At 42.1% G+C, this 22,101-nt stretch overlaps 1 protein-coding gene across 1 annotated transcript in view; it reads right to left on the bottom strand.

The window, feature by feature from the left end:
* Positions 1–622: 622 nt before the first annotated feature.
* The window catches only part of LOC131884694 (laminin subunit alpha-like), a gene marked incomplete in the record, with an annotated part of 28,811 nt that continues 7,332 nt past the window's right edge, over positions 623–22,101 (bottom strand). Inside the window, 29 exon segments of the mRNA XM_059232540.1 lie at positions 623–1,325; positions 2,086–2,334; positions 2,658–2,821; positions 3,250–3,435; positions 4,311–4,361; positions 5,111–5,352; positions 5,596–5,933; positions 6,123–7,305; positions 8,268–8,657; positions 8,774–8,961; positions 11,837–12,301; positions 12,398–12,724; positions 12,862–13,406; positions 14,939–15,214; positions 15,540–15,713; positions 15,781–15,926; positions 16,334–16,455; positions 16,533–16,923; positions 17,221–17,458; positions 17,525–17,783; positions 18,021–18,188; positions 18,258–18,378; positions 18,542–18,713; positions 18,776–19,012; positions 20,263–20,419; positions 20,484–20,644; positions 20,712–20,756; positions 21,370–21,712; positions 21,777–22,085. Coding sequence (XP_059088523.1) covers positions 678–1,325; positions 2,086–2,334; positions 2,658–2,821; positions 3,250–3,435; positions 4,311–4,361; positions 5,111–5,352; positions 5,596–5,933; positions 6,123–7,305; positions 8,268–8,657; positions 8,774–8,961; positions 11,837–12,301; positions 12,398–12,724; positions 12,862–13,406; positions 14,939–15,214; positions 15,540–15,713; positions 15,781–15,926; positions 16,334–16,455; positions 16,533–16,923; positions 17,221–17,458; positions 17,525–17,783; positions 18,021–18,188; positions 18,258–18,378; positions 18,542–18,713; positions 18,776–19,012; positions 20,263–20,419; positions 20,484–20,644; positions 20,712–20,756; positions 21,370–21,712; positions 21,777–22,085 — 8,295 coding nt within the window.

Genomic DNA, 22,101 nt, shown 5'->3' with positions numbered 1-22,101 from the left:
GCTGGTTTCTCTCTTTGCGAAGAGCTCAAGTAGCTTGCCTCCGAAGGCTCCTCTGTGGATCAGGAACGTTACGGAAAAAGAAAGAGCTCGAGATCCTCTTTTCCTAATTGGTGAATGAAACGGAGAGAAACCAATGAGCTCCCCAGAGATTCTATTGGACTTATTCGGGCATTCTGATGAAAGAAAATGGCATTTCAAAGAGACAAATGGATCAGATGACCTTGTGAAATCTTGAGTTGGATGGGATCCATTGTAAAGGTAATCCATCGTAAACCCGAATGCAACTAGACTCGTACTGAATCATACGTTTTTTATAACAAAGAAGAAATAACGTATTCAAGTTTCTTCATTTTGAAGCCAAAAGAAGAAGCCCAATTCTAAGGCCTGTGTCTGTGAGAGACTTATATCAGTCGGTTTTTTGTTCGGTCTGTTGCCTATGACACTTCATGCGTCATTGGATGGAAGGGGGGAGGAGGAATCATTCATTGTTGTTGAAATAATATTCTTAGCCCTAGACGATACATCCCGGGGATTGGGGCTTGATTAGACAGGATGTATATCTCTTTACTGAGGGATCTGTGTCGACGTCGGCACAGTCTTGGAATACAAGGAGATACGGATATGCTCCGATTCGCTACGAAGAGACGACATCGTTTTATTTTGCTTTCTTTCACTGATTAAATGGTTGGACAAACATGAGACATAACGTCACCCTTTAGCATATTGGGCTCAATGTCCAGCTTGGTTCCCTCGATGACAATGTTCCTCACACAGCCCACAAATGGCATGTCAGTCAGCAATCCAGTCAAGCGATCAGCCTTGGGATGTCCACCGATGAAGAGACCATGATTGGTGTCCGTGGAGGAAACCCCGGGGACGCCAATGCCTGGTTGAGTGAAGCTGTTATCCACGGACAGAGTCACGACATTCTTGGCCTTGACGGCGTGAATCTCGTGCCATTGTCCGTCACAGAATTGGAACTTGGAACTCGGCTTGAAGGTGGTCACAATTGCACCACGACCATTGTCCACGGTGAAGGTCATGGCTCCATCGACCATTTGAAGAATGAGGTAATCCCGCCGCCCTTGAACAGCCAGAAGAAGTCCTGAAATGTTCCTGGGCTTGATCTGGAGGGTGATATCAAAGTCCAGGCCCACGCGGAACTTTTTGAACGGCATGATGGAGCCGCCATTGGGACCGATGAAGTAGCCAGGTTCCACCTTTTGGGAACACGATATCACTCGATGGTTCTTGGTCCATTTGCCAACGGGCTTGCCGCGATGAAGGAAGTTTCGCAAGCAACCCACAAAGCCTGTATCCACATTCTGCGGGAGACAACCTTGATTACAAATCATATCGCTTCACCTTCACATATTATCCATAATTTCCCGTTGGGAGGAAAAAGGTGTGCCAGACATCAAATTAAGCGAACACAAATTCCAGAAAACAGGCTGGCTAAAAGTTTCATGTCTTCAATCCTGGTAGACAATAATTGCATTTGGCATACCAGGCAAAGGTCAAAACAGACGATAGATGGTCATATTCCTTTCAGATAAGCGACCTCCATTCAGAGGCATACCAACGATACAAAGGAACCTCAAAAAATCTCGAAAAAAACCTTCTTGTATGCGGATTGTTCCTACAACTGAACTCTACTTTATCTTGTGGATTGTGATACAGTTGTAATGACTGATGACTCCAATGAGTCGAAAGTATTCAAGCAGTTTTCTTTATTGAACCTCCACTGGGAATCCACCATACAATTATTTTTTGTTGAGGAGAAAACGACATACTTTTACCAAAAAATCCAATAGATTTTTTCCCAACAAGCTACTACATCCAGATTCTCCATCTTGAATTGGTTTTTTAACCGAGGTAATTGATAAAGCAGACAATCGCTTCTAATAAAAATGGCTCTTACGTGTCTCGCGATTGCTCCTAAAGCCGAAGTTCTTAAATTTGAAATCATAATTATTGCATTCCTCCAATGTTAAGAATCAGAATCCTAAAAAGTGCAACCATCTGGCCAACGATGTGCATCCTTGGAAGTTATCAACATCAAAAAAAAGGTAACCCCAAACTCACCATCAAGTTCCTTCTGACATCAGTATCCTCATACGCCTCGGACCTTAATCCTCCCAAGTGAAATAGAGGTAGAACTTCAATGTTCTTCGTGAACCCCTGTGAGCTCTCTTCCCCTTCCATATTTCCATCAATGAACAGAGAACCACGTTCTCCTTGACGAGTGAAGCGAGCCGTGTGCCAGGCACCATCATTGATAGGCCTAGATTCGATGTAAACAGGGCCTGAACCACAGTTGAAAGCATAGATAAGCTGGAATGGAAAATAAATGAGCATCAAGTCATCTGAAATGGGATCCAGGGATCATTCAAATTCCCATAACATGCCTTCCATCAGCAAAACCATTTTGGAAAGTGTTTGTTTTTTCTCGTGAACAATAAATGGAATTATTCATCTTGAGCTGTTTTGGGAGGCTTTTCCATCAACTATGGTTACATTCGTTGGCCACAAGAACCACGCAATCATCGTTGGGAATATTTGACATTATCCGAAATAACTCCAATGGATTGTCTTTCCAAAAAGTCAAATGGCAATTTGATGCCAAAAATGGTCGCAAAGAATTGATCCAATCTCACCTTTCCACCCTTCATGAACAGTGCAATGAAGTCCCTATTCGTCTCGTCGGCCACATAAAATATGACGCCGTCTTTTTGAGTGGTTCTGAAGTCGATGATGAATTCGCCGCGTTTCTTCACCTTCAACTTGGTGTTGAATTCCAAGTATGTGTCCTTTTTCGCTCCTGAAAGAAAAACGCAATGTTCTCAAGGCTTCCATTCTCAGTATCCAACTAATGAAGAGATGCAAACGTCACTCAGAATCGAGACAAGCCTCGTCTAAGAAAGACCGAACCTAGAAACAGTTTTGTAAGTGTACAGTAGCAATATTTGAAATAAACTTGGAAAAAGACAAGGCCTTTTTTCTGAATAGAAGGTCATGGATAGATGGGCTTGAAGAACTTTGTGCTTTATGTCAAAGGAAAACAAAAGTCTCCTCACCATACAGACCACTCAAATTGTTCATACTTAAGACCTTGGTGAATCAACTTAGTCAGCCTTAAGGCGTAAACAGTATGAACAACCCTTTTAGCAAGCAAGGAGTAAAAGGTCTTGTATTTGAACGATTCAAATGAGATTTCGTTGGGTCTTTAGTCAACTAGTCAACACTCACCAAATCGCAATCCTGATTCTTGAGAAACATCAAGATCTGGAGCAGGGTTTATGGGCAGAGAGCACTGTCCAAAGTATTCCGGAGGCGGGGCAGCTGGGGGCAACAAATCCCAAGAGCTAGTGGATTCATCTTTCTTGTTGGGTTTATCTTGTTTATTTGCGGTGTCATTCTCGTCAAGGACCTCGTCTAAAACGTATCAGAGGCAATGCGAGGATTAGCAATCTCGAGGAGGAAGTAGAAACAGGGTAATTATAATAATGTTATTCTTGACTGGAGCTGATAAGCTAAAATGGTTTTGAGAATCGAGCATTCACTAGAAAGTAAGAAAAAGTTAGCAACACAATCCTACATATATCGGATTTGATTTCGTTGGAATGAGGACTTGGATTGATGCCATATTGGAATTGCTCAAAATTGTGCCAAGTAAAGGATTAAGCATATTTTCTGAAAGACATTTCCTTTTTGTGGACCTAACATCTGCTTTTCCACATGCTTTGCCAATTTACAAGAAATACAATGTGAGACTAGTCTTGTTCAATTCTAGAGAATCGCCTGCCAAGGAGGGATTCGAAATCAATGACAAACTTTTGAACCAACGGAAGTTGATCATTTGGTCCAATCTTCAGAAATAAATAAAACACCAATGGCAAGATGATCGTTTTCATTACTTTAAAAATCTGAATGTGATAAATGCAAGGTTGACAGTTTCACTGGCCAATGAAGTTATTTCCCTGTTTAACAAAGACTTTTGGAGGAACGAATTCCCTTTTTGAAGAGAGGTATTAATTTTCGAAGGGGGCATTGTCATTATTTGTGGCTGGGCTTTACGTAGCGCTAATAAATAAGTTCCAGTTTGTTTATTGTACTTAGAAACCTATCTAAATAGATATCATGGTGGAACATTAAGACCTTCTTGAACCAAAAACCCTGTACCTTCGATGCCAATTCGGGATTTGGAACATCTTGAGGGCATTCAAGTGCCTCTTTCTTTGTCCTGAGTTGTATATATAAATACCCAGAAACCAGGGAATCACAACAATACTCGTAAATGTGGAACGTACCTTCTGTGTTTGTCTTGTCTTGATCATCAGTTGGATTTACTGAGCCAGATCCTACAAAACAAAGTAAATCACACTGCTTCTTTCTTCTTTGATACGAACAAGACATCTAAAACTTTCACATCATTTTCCAAGAAATATCTTTGGAGGACTTGGGTGCCAGTCTATCAAAACCAACTTTTCCGGGCACGGTGGTTATAATTTCTGATTAACTGTTTGCTCAAATGTCAGGGCTTTTAGTTGCGTTTTTATGTGCTAAAGCAACCGAGGGAGGGACTTTTGTAATTGACCTTACAATTGTGAAATGCTAATTCAAATAAAGACATAAGTGATGCATATGGTTTGGTGTTTTAAGAAAAATCAAATATTATATTTTATTTTTCGACATCGACAAACTGCATAGTATACGTATTTCTTTGCATTTGCTTTAAGATACGGCCAGAGCATTTTCTGGTCAAATTTGATTTTTTAGATTAAATTTTTCTACGTCTACTCAATTAATTTTTACTGAAATTTCAATCCAAAACACAATTACGGATACTCATAACATCTATTGATTACGCTTCCAAAAATGTTACCCTCTCATAGGTTTTAAGTGGATTGATATACTAATTAATCTGAGTCACTTTCAAAGATGTATTTTCACAAAAGTTTGCCCTTTTGTTACACAAACAAAGAAAAACCTCACTAAAAGTAGTGTCATGTTAACAATCTTCTTATAAGTGTTGTGGGTGCCACCGTGCGGGGCTTCAACTTCAAATCATTTCATGTTCCATATTAATGCACAATGTGCAGATTCTTACCAGGCTCAGGGACGCTTATGGCATCGGATTTACAGATTCCAAAATCCAATCCAGTGTGGTAAGGAATTACATTGAAGTCGGTGAGGTTTTGTTCCACCAAAACGTCTCGGATGCATCCAATAAACGGACTGTTCGAGGGGATCGCATCGGGAATCACGTTGATATCGCCAGGCACATCACCCATATAGATGTTGTAACGTTCGTCTAGATTTGGAATCTGGTCCGGGTTTTCCACTGCAATTCTGGAAAACGAGTGTTCCCATGTGAAGCAATCCTACTCGTACGCAATCAAGAGCTCTTCAGAGTCAAATACTGATCGCTTTCGTTCGTAAGGTGGTACTTCTTTCTGCTGATTTGACCTTCAAGATTTCAATTCCTTGACGACCCTATCATCTGATCTCCAACAAGTAATTCGTCTCAACTAGTCTCAACCATTGACTGCGACGTTTCTACGTGCTTGATTTTGGCCCTCAAAATCTCCTTACTTAAAGTGTTCATGGTCATCGGTGTGGAGATGAATATCGGTCTTGGTGATGTAGATCGTGACCGTGTGCCATGTGTTGTCATTGTAGACGATGGATTTGCTTCCGGTCTTGGCAGTAGTCAAGATATGGCCCGAAAATACCCGAAGTTCAAAGGAGCCATCCATGAGGGACAGAGACACATAATAGGCATGATTGGGAGAGTCGTAGGCATACACCAGCATGCCTCGATTGGCCCTGGTTCTGAACATGAGACTGATCTCTAATGTTCCCAAAAGCTCTTGAGGATGAAGCTGAAGGTGCCCAGGTGATGAGGGGGAGAATGTGACTAGCGATTCAGTCTAGAAAAGTATGTATGACATTAGTTAGATGGAAGCGCCAAGGTCGTTTTCCTTCTACCTAAGTGATAGATGAGCACACAGGAATGGAAAATGATCAATTACCCTCTCATTTTGGATTTGAATGAATGCGAAAGAGAGCACAGTGGGTTTACGGTATAGAAAAGAAGCTGATTTGCTCAAAGTACGTACCGTTCTAATACAACCGGGTTCAATTCCAACAGCTTCGTTGTACGAGTTCAGGTCCGCGCTGTCCAATCCGATGAAAACCTCTTCCATGCATCCCGTGAAGTTATACCCATCGACATCAGGATAGGGCACTTCTCCGGGGAATCCACCCAAGTAGATATCGCTCTCCACGGACAATTGAGCCATGTCACCGTAGGATTCGACATTTCCGACCAAATCGTTATTCACGCTTAAACTACCCATCCGGCCTTGTCGCTTGATTTCAACATAATGCCACGTGTCAAGGTCGTAGCTCTTGTCCGAGACCACAGAGGCCACACCGTCGCCCAAATTAAAACTGAATCTCAAGTATTTATTCTCCAATTCCAGGGCTACGAAATCTTGATCCCGAGGACTGCCCATGACCAACAAGATTCCGCTCCGACTTTCGGGCTTGAACTTGATCTTGATCGAGAACTCGTCATCCATATCTAAAAAGTAGTTTCGATCCAAGGCTATGAACCCTTGGCCGCCGAATCGCACGCTCTTTTTGGGCTTATCCTTAAACTTGTTCCTCCCAGGAGCTCCTTTCACATTCTTTGCCACCTTGTAGTTCCACAACCCCACTTCCTGACCTCCGATCTTGAGTCCTTCCACTTGTCCTTGCATGAAGGTCTCATGGACGGTGGATTGAATTCGAACCGAATTGGGGAAGCCGCCGACAAAGATCCGAGAATATTCGGGGTGCAAATTGAATACTGATCCAAAAGGTCGGCCGTATTCATCGTAACGGGGCAGAGCCTCTTGGACCTTATCTTCGTTGACCTCGCCGGGGCCTTCTTCTTGCTTCAAGGTCATGGTGACAGTGTGACCTTGTCTTTCGATCTCAATGTAGTTCCATTGATCATACACTATGGGAACACTGGATTTGACCTCCAAATGACCAGCTCCAAGATCCACGGTGAGTTTACAAAAGCCACCTTCTACCACTTCCAAAGCCATGTAATCATCCGTGGAGGTATGCGGCATCTTGGAATGAGTGTCTTCTTCATTTCCAATGTAGAGTAAGAATGCACGGTCATCATCGGAAGCTCTGGATACGTTGAAGTAGGCACTAATCTGAGTGTTGATGGCTAATTCGTCCAGAATTTCTGGTGTTTCAACCTCCAAATTGGATCCTCGATCAAATTCCATACCCACGTCCATCCTAAAAAAACACGCCATCAATTAATACTAAATTCCTTTCCAACTGAGCGAATCATAGTCAGTCAAAAGATCTTTTACAAAGAGAAAAAATCTAACCACATTTCTAGCAAGTTTCATTACAGTGATTGCAAACGTAATCGTTTCGTTGAATAGATACCAGCAGCCTCTCTCTCCACCACCATGGCCTTCAATGACGATGAATTAGCTGTCATTCGTTCCCCTTGGCAATCCTGATCAATTCCTTTCTGTACTTTGTTACGATGATGTAGGTATTTTACTCAACATCAAAAATCAGAGAGAAAAGGGTCAATCACATTAGATCGATTCAACTGAGGTACTTCAATTATACCAATTTGATTTCAAAAGTCTCCTTAACTAATGCTTGAATATGAGATAAAATACAAATAACGATCATAAACCGGCCAAGTATTGACAAAAACTTTATTTCTGTTATCAAAAGGACTCAAGAAATCCCTCGTAGATTCGCTAAACATTGAGAAGAATCTATGAAGGACTCAATCAATTATTCTATCCCTGAATCGCGAACGATCGGAAAATGGACGAGATTGTTAGAGTCGAAAAATGTCATTTCGGAATGAAGTTAATGTATAGACTGACCACAAATCTCTGTTATTACCTATTGATATTTTCAATTCATTCAAATAACTGAGTCAAGACTTATGCCACCTCAAAGCTCAATACATAACACTACACAAAATGAATGAGTCAGGCCCCTTTGGCAACATTTGTCTACCAAAAAGAGGTTGGCTCATACATTATGCGACCTTTTATACATTCCGCTTTGAGAAGGTATAACTTTTATGTATTCAACCAAGCTGAAGTTAGAATACGTCATAGTGGCAACCTGTGACCCATCTCTAGTATCTCCGTTCATATTCCAGTAGCTTATGTTGTACACAACCTGATGAAAATAGGCCTACAAACTGAGAATGGTGTACGTACCTGGCCAAAGTGAATCGGACCTGCCCGAGTCTGTCCTTGAGTTTGCCAATCATGCCTTTGACACTATCCTGGAGATTGGTCACCCTGCCTTGTCGGTTGTTCAAACTGGCCAGGCGCTCATTCATCTCGCTCTCAGGAATGTCGCCTGTGTCACGTTTTTGCCGGTCTTGGGACTCGATTTCGTCCAAAGCTTTTTTCGTAGCCTCGAGGCTGAATTTCATCTGCTCATGATTATCCTGGAGTGTCCTGGCTTGTCCAATGTTCCGAGTGATCTCATCAGCTCTGGCATTGATGGAAGAAAGTGAGTCGTGGGCCACAGTCTCAGCGTCATTGGCAATGTCCACGGTTTCCTTCAACAGTTCTGGAGTGGGCGGCAGGCTTTCCAATCCCCTTTGAAAAGCAAGTTGATGAGAATCAATCCAACTGTATGAGCCTAAACTTATTGCCTCTCCATTCAAAGAACAAGGTTATGTACGTAAAATTCCCAGGCTTACGGTAGGCCTTACCTAGTAATGGACTCCACGCTTTGTTTAATGACTTTGGTTTTCCTCTCGACATCTTGTACGTTGCCCTTGGAACGACGAAGGTTTTCATCTAACTCATTCCGAACTGCTTCATTCGCTTCCAAGGCTGCATCATATAGTTCTTGCGTTCGATCTTTAGCCTTGGCAGCCTTATCACCCACGCCAACGGACTAGAAACATAAGAGCATGATAAAGTTCCTACCCATTCAACGAGGATGCATCAAACCATCAATCAGCCTGATTGTTTCACCTCACGCTTGTATATTCATGTAGTAGAACATAAGCCAATAAGTGGGCTCTCTCACACAAACTCAGACATGCACTCTAACATTCAGAATGCAAAACCATTTTGCATGTAGTCTAACAACTCTATGAATAACATTTTCATACTTTGGTAAAATGCTACATTGATTCTTATCAATGAGAAGAGTCCTTTGCTCTGTTCATCCACTCAGTAACTATCGTTAAAGTGCGATGAATAGGAAAGTGAACCTTTTCCACTTATAGATACAAGCATATGAAATAAACCATGGACATATGATACTTAACCTTGAAATATTTTTCCTATCTATCTCTGATACGAGAGCAAAAACAATAGGTGAAAACCATTTGTTTCGATTAAAGTATTATTTTTTCTAAACAGTAATGTTTAGAAAGAGATTAAAAACCGTATCTTGAACTTGATGGTAACGAATGGTAAGAAAAAAAGTAGATAAAAGATTATTTTTCAGTTCATTTTTTCTCATGCAACCAATAGCAGGTTTGAATCCTTATATCATTCATCATCAAGGTATGATTTCGTTTCGTTGCCGAAATGCCGATTATTTGCACTCGCTAGTATCTATATTACAGGTGTTCCAACTGTAGGCAATGATTTAACTTGGTGAGGTGAGAATGCATTCAATTCCACTCCAATTTCCTTCTGGGAAAGTTTTGCGTCTAGTAGAATTGGAAAGTCACTGCAAGCAGATCGCAGATTGAAGTGCTTATCCACTTGCTCCTTTTTGGAAGCATGAGTCGGACTTTTCAAATCTGATTGATTGAGGCAAGAGACGAAGTACTACATATAAAGACTCACCAGAGACATTGCTCAATGACTAAATAATGTGGCTATGCTTGGTTGGATTATACAGGGTGGCTCTTCTTGTCATAATTAAGAGCATTTTGGAGCGTGGTGCTCCAAGACGCTGCCCACAAAAACTGGTTTTACTCAGTACGAATGAAAATGAACAGGTTTAGATCTACGCATGCTGGTGATTCATTGTAAAGATCCTAGATGTTGTATGCTCAATTCATCGTACCTCAATGAACAAGCGCTTGAGCCCTTTCAAGAAAAATGAAAGGATTTGGTCTATCCGCATAAAGATGTCATTCAGAGCGCTACTGTAACCCCAGTCAAAGAGCCTTATGATGTGAGGATCTACTCGGGAAAAGGAAATATCTCATTAAGATTTCCATCAGAGACTTTGTAGCACCACACATTGGACCAAATTAGCAAAAAACCATGGTCCAACAAGGCGGAAAAAGGCAGGAAATGGATCTTTACCTCCAATTTCTCCAAACAGCTCTTTGTTTTGGGTTGTTGTAGGTGCCAATTTGTCTTTTTCTTTGTGAAACGTCAATTTTCACAGAGAGTAAGCTCCATTTCAGAGAAACAGCTTCCAGCCGATATTCCAACTGTTGGAAAGTGTTATTGCAAAATCGATCTCCAGTTCCTTCAGACTCGATCTCCTTACCTTGATTAGAAATGCAGGGGGATTGAATGATAATTGGTTGAACTATAAAATACTACAAACAACTTTGTCCTCTTTCCTTCTTTCCTTATAGGATCATTTTGTATTTTTAGGTCTGATTCATTTTTGCATTGCGTTATAATTCACGCTTTCTAAAGTTCTTAATCGGGGTTAATAGTTGTAAATTTGAACCCTAAGAATTTTTGAAGTGGAAATCTAGCACAATTTGTTCGACTTTTTGGTCAAGTACGTTTCAAAGGTCAAAACTATCCTTTTCTTGGTTGCTGGCACAATGAATAGTTATTGTGAAAAATATGGACTTTCTTTATATTTCCCAGATCCAGTGAAGTCTGCCATTTTTATTGAGTACATTCAGCATTTTCGAGCGAATAACAACCGAATTTCAGATCATCTGGCCTTGTGGTCTGTGTACGGCATGTGTAATGAATTTCTAAGATTTGAATCAGCGGATAGATAGCATTGCTTTCAACTAATTTTGGATCCATGTCTAGCTCGATCCTAAAGTCAACCATGAGATAGCTATGGCCACAGACTTCTAGATATATGGACTGTGAACGAGCTTCCAGCCAAATCGGCCTGCCCTTGGTCATTGCGACTCTGAGCCACTTTACGAATTAGAGTAATAAAATAAGGAGTGGAGATTTTCACAATTAAAGGCGGGTTATTTTTATATCATTTACTTCTAAAATGGTTCGTTTCAAAGTTATGTTGTCAAAAGCTTATGTAGCTGACCTAGAGCAAGCGAAAATTCGAATTTTTTTCTAGTGTTTACTACATAAATTTGGCCATATCCCCCGAGTTCTCTAAGCATGGTAATGGGCTTAAATTTGGCCAAGTTCATCTATTCAACAAGATCTTGTTACCATATGAAGTACGTATTTGAGATTAAATGGAAGGTGTAGGAGAAAAGATTTTTTTGCTTCCAGTCCAGATCTCTAGAAGTCCATGCTACAACCTATCACTACCTCTGTCAGTCGAGCAACATTCTCTCAATTGATGTAATGTCTTTTAAGCTTGCGACGTTGTCCATTTTTCGTCAAGATTTGCTTCTTTTGGTGTTTCTCACAAAGTCTATGCTCCTTTTCCTAATCCATAAGATATAATCTGCTTGTCATCAACAGAGATGGGAAGCTAAGATTGTGCCTAGATCCTCACGGTTGGAACACTTAAGGGGAGGAAGAGCTGTTTCTAGATGGACCCTAAAGAGTACACATCTTGAACTTAAAGTTTATGAATAAATGATCAATAAAATGATGAATCTATATTGGTACAATATAGTCGATTTGCTTACCATGGCTTCTGCGCTCTCTGATGCATAGAAACCAGAATTGACGCTTTCTTGAGCCTCATTCACAGCATCAATAATGGTCTCGTAGGCCGTGACCGCGTCCAAGGTCCGTTCAGCCGGAGCTTTGGCATTGGCCAAGATGTTGTTGAAGTTCTGGGCTTGCCGTTCCAAATCGATGGCATGGTTATTGGCTGAGTAAATTGTCTCGTAATTTTGATTCAGGGACTCCTGATTGTTGTCGATTTGTCGGTTGAATTCGTCGATATACTCGCCCATATTGGAGCCTTTCGAGGCCAATTGCTCGAAGGCTACCTTGGCATCGCCCAGAATTGCATCGGCCTCGGTCACTAAATCCGAGCCCATCTTGTTATTGTTCCCCGTGGTCTCCAAAAGTGACGCAATACGAGCAGATTTGAACGAAGCGGGTGGATCAGAATTCCTGAAGTTCAAGGCCCCAGCCTCACGGATCTAGAAACGTGACGGGTCTCAGTTCTAACCTTCGTGACACTTACATTTCCTCAGTCTTTGGTGGAGGCGGGAGGGGAGGGGGAGGTTGTTCCTTACCATGATGCTGGCATTTTCCGCATTTCTTTTCAGATCCTCCATGTTCTCAATCAATGCCGCTATGTCTTGTTCAACATCAGTGGCGTTACTACGGAGCGTTCCCACTGGATCTTGTAGTGCCTTCACAATGGTTTCCATCTCATTGGCCATCATTTGCTTCTCGATGGCCATTTGCCGCTCGTCGACGAAGTCGTGCTCCCTGATCTGTTCCAACCATTGTTTGCCCAATTTCACGGATGTTTCGAGTTGCTCAGGTGTGACCCCGCTGCCCAAACCATCGGCAATCTCGCGCATAACTTTGGTCACCCGAGCGATCTCGTCGCTCACCTGTTTTCAATAAAAGTCCAACGTCAGATGTCTGCCTTCATAAGGCCATTTCTCAGAGTCTTCTAGCAATTTCTAGATTTCCAGTATTTACCAGGGAACTGCTAATATCGTTCTGGGAAATGAATCAACTGGATTACCTTGTTCATGTCTTGAACTGCCTTCTGACCTCGGTCGTACAAATCAATGGCCTCGGCTTTCTGGCTCCTCATCATATCGAGTTTGAAGTTTACATTAAGGCTTTTGGCCATCTGGTGTTGATCTGAGACTCGATTTTCCAATGGTTGAAGTCTCCTTGAGCCTTCTTGAGGGTCCAGAAGATCAATCTCTGGCTGAAGGCGACTCACGTCCTCTTCAATGTACTTCAAACGCTTGAAGGCGAAGAAACTCGATTCTGCACCACCAAACTCCTGGGAAATTGGGGCCAAAGTGTTGTTCAGGTCTTCGGTCAGAACCAAGAGATCCGAGACACAGGATGAGCAAGGGAAGCAGCCTTCGCGATATCTGAAGGGACGTTTCCATTCGGGAGTACTGGTTCGAGTCTCATTGACCACGAGCACCCAATGGTGGGGGCAATGATCACAGTTCTGCCCGATAACACCCTCCAAACATTGACACTGACCGGTCTCTTGATCGCAGGTTCCACCCACGGCAAACTCCGTATTGCAACCACAACTCTCGCAGCCTTTATAGGAATTTCAAAAAAAGCATCATTCATGCTTGATATTGGTACCAATCTGTTTGTTCTTGTAGTCGTATAGTCCGATAGTCCGATAGTCCGAAAGTGCTGTAGTGGCTTTTTTGGTGAAATATTAATGTTGGATAATATTGTGGAATGTGATCTGACGCCTAACTCGAGTCAAAAATTCTGTTAATTCATGGCACTTCAGCAATGTGGGAAGACCAGGTTTTGTATGAAGTGACAAACAAGTTGTCCTTTTGTAAATTTTTTTCGAGGAAAAAAACTTTTAAGTTATTCAAAGGCATTTTATTACGCTTTTGTTTGATCCTGAGACCTTGAAGTAATTCTTCTTATCTGCTATTGTCAGGATAACCATGTATACCAAAAGTGTATTTACGAGAGATTTCCTCCTTGGGTTTTCAGATGCTTGACATGAAGACCCACGTGGGTATAAATGTGAGCGGATTGCAATGAATAGGGGGCGAAGGAAATAGTCGATGATATACTTAAGGAAATGAACCTTTGAAGTGTTGTTTCAGGAAAGGATTAAAATACATGCCGCAAAAGGTTTTCGCATCGTTGTCAAATGCTGATTGATTAATGCCATATTTTTTAATTTGAATCAAGGAACGCCGTTTGGTGCTAATTTCGACAGTTTTTCTCAGAGCGATATTGGGAAGCCATTATTGATACATATTGTACTATCTGAACATCCATAATCGGAGGTTGGCAACCTCAGACTAAGTTCCTTGTTAGAGCAAGAAGCCAAGGCAACCAAACCAGTTAAGGAGATACCAAAAGATATATACCCCAACCATAGAAAACACAAAACAATATTTAGCTATCAATGACCCCAACATAACTATCCTCCTTCCAAACATCGGGGGCATTACACAATGCTATTATATACATATTGACTTGCAATTTATGGTTATTCATAAGTACCAATTCATTACTATATTTCACATAAATATGTAATGGCCTCCTTGTGGATGCCTAATTTCAATAGATCTGACTTTGAGACTGCCAAATTGGTTCATATTGCTTTTTATTTGCCAATATTGTCATAACTAAAGTCCTAGAATTGCAAAAAGTAGGACATAGTGTTATGTTTTATAGTTGACATCCAAGAAAAAAAATTCAAATTGATCCAAAATGGCAAAATCATTAAAAAAGTTTGCCCTTTGTGACAAACGCCACACCCGGGAAACCTATAATGATCAAATGTTTTATTATTTAAAAACCGTCTTGATTTCACCTAAAATATATCCCATTATGAAATTGTTACTTTCTTATATTCAGACAAGAAAAACTGTCCATATATGATTTATCTCGATTAAGCTGATTTTGGCTGGGGTTCAAGGCTTCTACGTAGATTCAATTTTCAAACCCATCAGACAATGTCGAAAGAGATTGGCTCCAATCCTCGTCATTAGCAATTTTGAGAACCATGTCTTTTAAAATTGGATTTCGAATTTAGACTTTGAAACTGAAGCAAACCCCGTTGTTCATATTTCTTATCTGTAGGCACTTACCATTGGGTCCAAGGTTCCAATAGCCCGCCATGCACGTGTCACATTTCTGACCCGTCACGCCTGGTTTGCATCGACATTGACCACTGAAAAGGTCGCAAGAGGTCGATTCCGAGGCATCACTGCACTGACAGGCTGTGCAACCGGGGGGTCCACTTTCGAAGCCCCAATGGTCCATCATGCAGCGGTCGCATTTATCGCCTTCCACTCCCGGGAGACATTGACAGAAGCCATTATTGTGATCACACATCTCGGTGCCCATTTTGTCACACAAACATTCTGAGAAGTTAAGCAGAGAATACAATGAAGCCTCCCTTTCACGAGTTGTTTGGCTCAAATTTAGGCGAAGTGGAACAAGAGCAAAGAGTAGTCTCTTCATGAACACTGTTGAAAATTTCGTAGGGTATCATGAAGAAGGCCCCGCCAAACGCATCAAATTGGTAACTCTTCTTTCACACGTTGTTATGGAAGACCATCAAAACATGCATTATTTAAATTGGCCTATATTGGAACAAACTTGGTTCATTTTTCCTGACCTTTTTTTAAACACCACTGCACCTTGAGTCAATGGATCAGTTAGCTTAAAAACCCCAATATTGTGTACCTTGGCAGTTCTTCAACATGAGAGCATCTCCGAAGAACCAGGGCTCACATCGTTCGCACGAATCGCCGAAAGTGTGTTCCAAGCAATTTTGGCAAATCCCCGAGAACATGTCGCAAGCATCAGGATCGGTTACATTGATGTTGTTGTTACATTCGCAAGGCTTACAATAATCTCCTGAAATTGAGAGACGTGTAAAGAGATCAAACAACGCCAAACAATCTGTTCTTTAAAAGACACGAACCAATAACTTCAGGCTGGCCAAAATATCCGGGACCACAAAACTGGCACCTATCGCCCATATAATTGGGTTGGCACACGCAATAATCTTGAATTGGACCAGTTTCAGGCGAGGCTGGCCTCATGAGGGCGTCACAGGAGGTGGCAAAACTTTGAAACAAAAAAAAATGAAAGCATGTCAAATAGGGGTAATTGTAGATCCTTACCGATTGTACCCGTACATAAGTCATTAAGCATGCTCGTCAACCTTCATGTCAAAGCACAGGAAACTTTAGATAACTTGTGCTGTCTGAGGCTTCTTTAGACAATTGATTCTTCTCAATGAATAGCTTTCTACCGAAATGATCTATATTGGGCCCTATTTTTATAAGAAAGGCTACTTTTTTGAGGTCAAAGAGAAGTCGAGTGGTCCGTAAGTGATGTCTCATCAAGAGGTTGACTTTTTGTCGTCAAGAAGTTCGGCACTAGCAAATAGCAATCATCCTCAACATCATACTCTAGATCTCGTTGGTTTTTGATTGACGAATGTAATCAACTGAATGTGCTATTTATCTTACTTATTTTCTGGTAATGGACAGGGGCACGATCGGCAATCCTCGGGAGATCCACGTGTAGCATCCCCATAATATCCAACGGCGCAATTTTCGCATTGCGGACCAGTCGTGTTATGAAGGCAAGGCTGTGGGCGAAGCAAGACATTGTTAGATGTACTTAGACAGGATGTACATGAACCATCCCTTGGTTGACTCAACCAACCTCCTCTCCATCAGTGACGACTTTGCACAGATCGGGTCGGAAGTGGCAGAACTCAATGAACGGAAGGGATTCATATGAGCCCTCTGGATCATATTCAGGCGAGTCATCGGCCGAGCTGATCACGTCCTCGGGGTTTAGAGGTTGAAGTTCCACACATTCACCGGTGAGAGGATGGCAGACCTCGGCGTGGCCATGGCAGTTGCATTGTACACAAATTGGTCCGAAGGGGCCCTCTTCCTTGCGGTAATACCCCAGAGAGCAGCCTTCGCAAGATGTTCCATGGTAGCCCATGGGACACTCACAGACTTCCACGCTGGAAACACGATCTTCAGGTGGGATTTCAGTGCCTGGATCCACTTCCTCCGCGGACTCCAAGATCACCCCAGAAAGCCTATATTTAAATTCAAGAGGAAGCGTTCAAAACGAGAGATTTTATTCACACGGGAATTATGGAAGCCTTTCATACGGGAAATCAATTGAATAGACCGTAACCATTTTTCCTTCCTAGCATAGAACTACGTCGTTCTGAGGGACGTTCTGAGGGACGTTCTGAGGGACAGACTCTAATTATGGCCCAAATCACTCGCAAGAACCTTGCAACAAAAATTGGCTAATGTTTTTGGGATTGAAAAACTGTTCCTTTCCTGGATCGCGTTTCGGGGTGAGATGGAATAAATTACATGCGTACCTTGCTTGTCCATTAGGATCAAGGGCGTAGTTAGCGCGGATATAGATCCCATCCAAGTTGTTCAATACCACCATCAATTTAGATCGGTCAATACCCGAGCCCGACGGCAACACCCAATAATACGGCTCCAAGGGGATCTCGAACTTTGTGGGCGTATTTGGGCTGATTTTCCGCCCCGAGTAAAACAACAAACTGATGCCGTCACCCGTCAGAATTACGTCAGGATGCTTAGGAGTACCTGAAAATTGCAATTCTGCTTGTGACAGAGACAACCTCTGGACATTCCGGACTTGAAGTGCCTCACCAGCAAATTCATAACCAGAATAGATGAGCGAGTACTTGAGATAATTTCCATACGAGAAGATCTGTTCTCTGAGATACGATTCAGGGGCTTGGAAGTAAAGCGAGGAAAGCGACAAATCCACTCCACTGGCGTAGCTGTCAAAGGCCAAGGCCAATTCTCCGTTGTAGTTAGGCACACTCACGCCCTCATCAAGACTGATCTTGGTCAGCGTTTTCTTCACGTCGAAGCCATGAAGTTGCCAATTGTCCATGTCATAAATCTATCACAGGCATGTCATTTGAATGAAAATTTAGGTTTTGTTAAGGAGACACTTACTTCCTGAGTCTGGTTCTAAACTACTGTATTAGGCTCAGAATGATCTCCATCTTAAGGAAAACACCCCCTACCGACTTGCTTCTCAAATGAATTTGTACCTTGCCCGTCTATAATGGCATCTAAATTCTGAAGGCTCTTGAATCAAACTGCTGTCGGAATCCAGCTTGTACTCTCTTCTTACTTGTTTTTTTCGCATCGAATCATGACTTTGGCAAAAAGTGGTTTTCCCAAAACAGAAGCAATCCGTACATCCATCGGGATTGCGCTCTTGTAAATTGAATTTCCCGGGTTGACACGTGTCACAGGCAGCGCCTTCCACATTGGGTTTGCACAAACATGCCGAGGTTTCCTGAGATGGATTTAAAAAGCCAGTCCTTGATTTATCATGAATAACTGATAATGTCACTCATGATCTTACTTGATTGCAAATCTCCTCGGTGGTTCCTCGTAGGTCACAAGGACATTGCTCACAATCTGGGTATCTGAAGAACCCGGCGGAGCAATGGTCACAAGTGCGACCCTCTACGTTTTCTTCACAACTAGAAATTATAAAAACATACATTTACAAGTTTTCAACCGGATGTTTCTGGCTCATAACACCCAACGTCATCGTGATTCATCGTCTTTTCCCATGATTAAAGGAACCATACAAGTTAGATCTCAAAGACCAACCTTCTTCAAACGGAACACTAATTTACTTACTAGCAATTTCCCGTTTCCAAGCTGCAAGACATGTTGGCATTCATCGTTCCTTCAATGGCACAATTACACTCCTGGCATCCCGTGATTGGATCATATCCAAACGTGTTTTCCTCACAAGTGGAACAGGGATCATCCGGTGTGCCAGTCACATGTGGAGCGCAGATACAATTACCTTAGGAACAGATTAATTAATGCAGGGATTCTCTGATCACAGATGGTTTTCCTCCAAAGTACCTGTCTGCTCGTTGCAACGGGCTGTGGGTGGACATTGGCACTGTTTGCAGTCCGGAAATCCGAAGAAGCCGGGTTTGCATCGGGTACATTGGCGACCAATCACATTGGGCTTGCAGTTGCACTGACCTCCAATCTTGGCACAATCATATCCAATGGCACCTTGACTGTCGCATTGGCAATCCAAAGCTCCTCCATTGAAATCGGCACCCACTGAGATTATGGCTTCTCGACAAAATCCTGTAAGTCATTTGGTAAGGTTTTAGACTCACTATTTGGTATTTCATGCTTGTTTCTTAGACAGTAGATTCAGAGAGCAAATTATTAACGTTGTTTTAGTGGCAATTGCCATTTCCCTTTGAAAGTTTGTGAAGTGTGGGAGGAAGACGTTAAAACATTTTCCTTTGACCTTTTCGCCCTTACGTACTTTGCTACTTATCAGTTTTAGTCAAGTACACAAATTCTTTCACCATCAGTACCTAACAATTGAATTTGTGTATTCTCCAATCGATAATGAGCCAGTTTCATTGTTTGGATAACGCAGGAATACAAGTCATCATTCAATCCATAACAATGGAGAATCTCTCGGCATAGAGACCAATTTTGGCGTGGGAAATTGGCAAAAATGCAGACGTTTTCATGCATAATCTAACATCTCGCTCATGTCAAACGTTTTGTCAATACACGAAATGAATTGAAGGTTAGTTATTGAGAAGATACCAGCAAAATCGAAATGTGCTTCTTGTTTACTTCGGTTTATATGAAGAGACAATTTCGGGAATTAGTGGTCCTTGCATGATTGTCATTTCTCTAAACTAGGAATCCAACAATCTCTTGCATCTATCAACAGAATCCGTATTCAATTTTAGCTCCGAAATGTGTTATTGTAGTACATCTGTTGCAGCAATATGATCTTTTAGTGATCTATTGCCACTTTGATAGACCTCAGAGCTTTCGACGTTACCAAAAAAGCTTCAAGTGTGTATCAATTCAAATACAAATTGACTTTCAGCACTTTTTTGTTATCATACGCTTATCAAATTTCAAGTGAGATTACGGCCAGCCTGAGAGCTTCCACGGAAAGTAGAATACAAGTACCAGAACCGTTTGATCATGTTTGTAAACAATTCCAACCTTCCATTGAAAATGTCTTTTTCCTAGGGAATATCACATAATATGATGTAGCTTATTCATTTGGCTATGTTGATGAATAGCTTTGAAAAGAACCTATCATGGGTTTCACGGGGTGATTAGATATGTGACGAAAATGTGTTTCACATGGTAGAACATTCATCATCAAGTACTTGTCATCATGAGCAAATCTACTCAAAGCAAAGCCATGTTAGTTATCTTAAAAACCTATGAAATAAGACCCAACCAATCTCAAGCTCAAAAATGAACGTGCGATCAAGGAGATCCTTTGGCTTTCTCTAGCCTCACATTTTCCATTCCTGCATGGAGCTTCCTTTTATCTACTACGTTTTCCTTACCTTCAGCTCTTGGGTCCACATAAAAGTGATTTTGGCCACAATCTTGAGCAAATTCCAAACTCTTGTCCATTTTAGCGGGTTGTAAGAAGTTGTCCTTGTAATTTTCCGATGGGACAGCTATCACACTCTCTAACCACACGGGCTTGCCCCCAGGGTTCTGCAATGATCAACAAAGATGTATGCCTTGGAGATGCCTTTCAATATTGAAGGGGCTTCTTTACCTCGGTTTGAATGTGGAACAAGTCGGGTAGACTGAATTCCTGCGTTTTATCTTTGACATTTTTGATCAGAGTACGGCATCCCGTATTGGCGTTGCAAGTGGGCAAAGGTAGAACTGCTTCGTGATATTGACCTCTAGCCAGAAGTTCTTCCACATCCAACGCTAAAAAGATTGTATGTACAAGGATGGCAAAACATTTATATGAGGAACATTCTGGCTTCTCACTCACCTTCACCAGGATTGCCGTAGGTGATGTTCATATCTAGATTAAAGCCTAGAACGTAAAATGAAGTTGTGTTAAGGGCCTGCCTGGTTTGCTGACAATCCTCAAATGATATAGGGAGTAGAATGAAATTAAAGGCCACCCTTGGAGCCCTTGGAAGGTTTGCTTAATAATATTGAACGGGATTTATCTTTCCCACAGACTACTGAAAAGCTTAGTGTCAAATCCTATATGATTTAATTTTTGACAAAAGGAGGTGGGTAACCTTCCAATAATTTGCCGCTAGAAGATTAAGCGAAGGAAAAGTTCTTGTCAGAAAATGCCACTGCCAAGGCTTTGTGCATGCTGAAGGTCGTGCGAGGCTTTCGGTGTGCATCCTTAAGTCAATCAAGTGGAGCACTAAGTGCAAGAACGGTGAATCCTTTAAGAACGGACTTGGCTGAGGGCGGAAATCTGGCATTCCAATTACCTTCAGGCTGCCAAAACATTGGAGGGTTATCAATCTTCATTTGGCTAAAAGTGGATCATTTATGATATGGCACACGCTTGTCAATAGTCGCTCGTAATGAAAACCTTAGATTCAATATGATCCAGCAAAACTTTGAGTGGGGAGGACCATTTTCAGCATGGACCTAAATTCCTTCTACCCTATAATCAGTAATACTTGGCTGGTCAGGTTGATAGTATTTGGCCACTAGCACATAATATCCAGGTTGTGGCACAGCTCCAGTAATGTCCACGATGGGATTGTCTCCACTGACGAAGAGCAATTGCGTCTCCTCCGGTTTCCACATATTGGGTGGCTTGTAATTGGCGGGAGGACCAGCCCCTGGACCCACAAAGGGTAGGATTTGGCTCTGATCAGGAGCATCGGGGTATGCGAAGGGCAAGCATTGACCATTCACTTTGACACACTGACCGTCAGGAGTCACAAAGTCCAGTGACCAACGGTCAATGGGAATGGCTATGACTGAATCCACGGCCAAATTCAGGACATCGTCTTTGTTCTGCGATTCGGAAAGGATGATTTTGGAATCAGATGAATCCAAAAAGGCGGAAGAAATGTCTTACCGACAACTTGACTAAGCCGGGATTGGTGTCAAAATCAAACTCTGCCACTTTGCCATCCGGCCCAATGACCACTTGACGGCACAACCGACTGTACGGACAATTGAATATGTAGGCTTGTCCACTTGGGCTTTGGGTGTCGTCGGCGTACGAATCATCCTTGACGAACACATCAATGGCTTTGGTGTCATTAAGGCCTTCGGGGGTGAAGAAAACGATAGCGAGGACATGCTTCTTTTCCGGCTCGTTCAAGGACACCTCGTATTCCAGATCAGGTTGCCACCTGGCCAAAGTGGCGAGTTTGCGCGACCCCAATTCACTCTGGATC

The sequence above is a fragment of the Tigriopus californicus genome, chromosome 8, assembly GCF_007210705.1.
Source record: "Tigriopus californicus strain San Diego chromosome 8, Tcal_SD_v2.1, whole genome shotgun sequence".
In the NCBI taxonomy this organism is placed as follows: domain Eukaryota; kingdom Metazoa; phylum Arthropoda; class Copepoda; order Harpacticoida; family Harpacticidae; genus Tigriopus; species Tigriopus californicus.
Note: the sequence above shows the minus strand (reverse complement) of the source record. Positions and strands in the feature narration are given on the sequence as shown.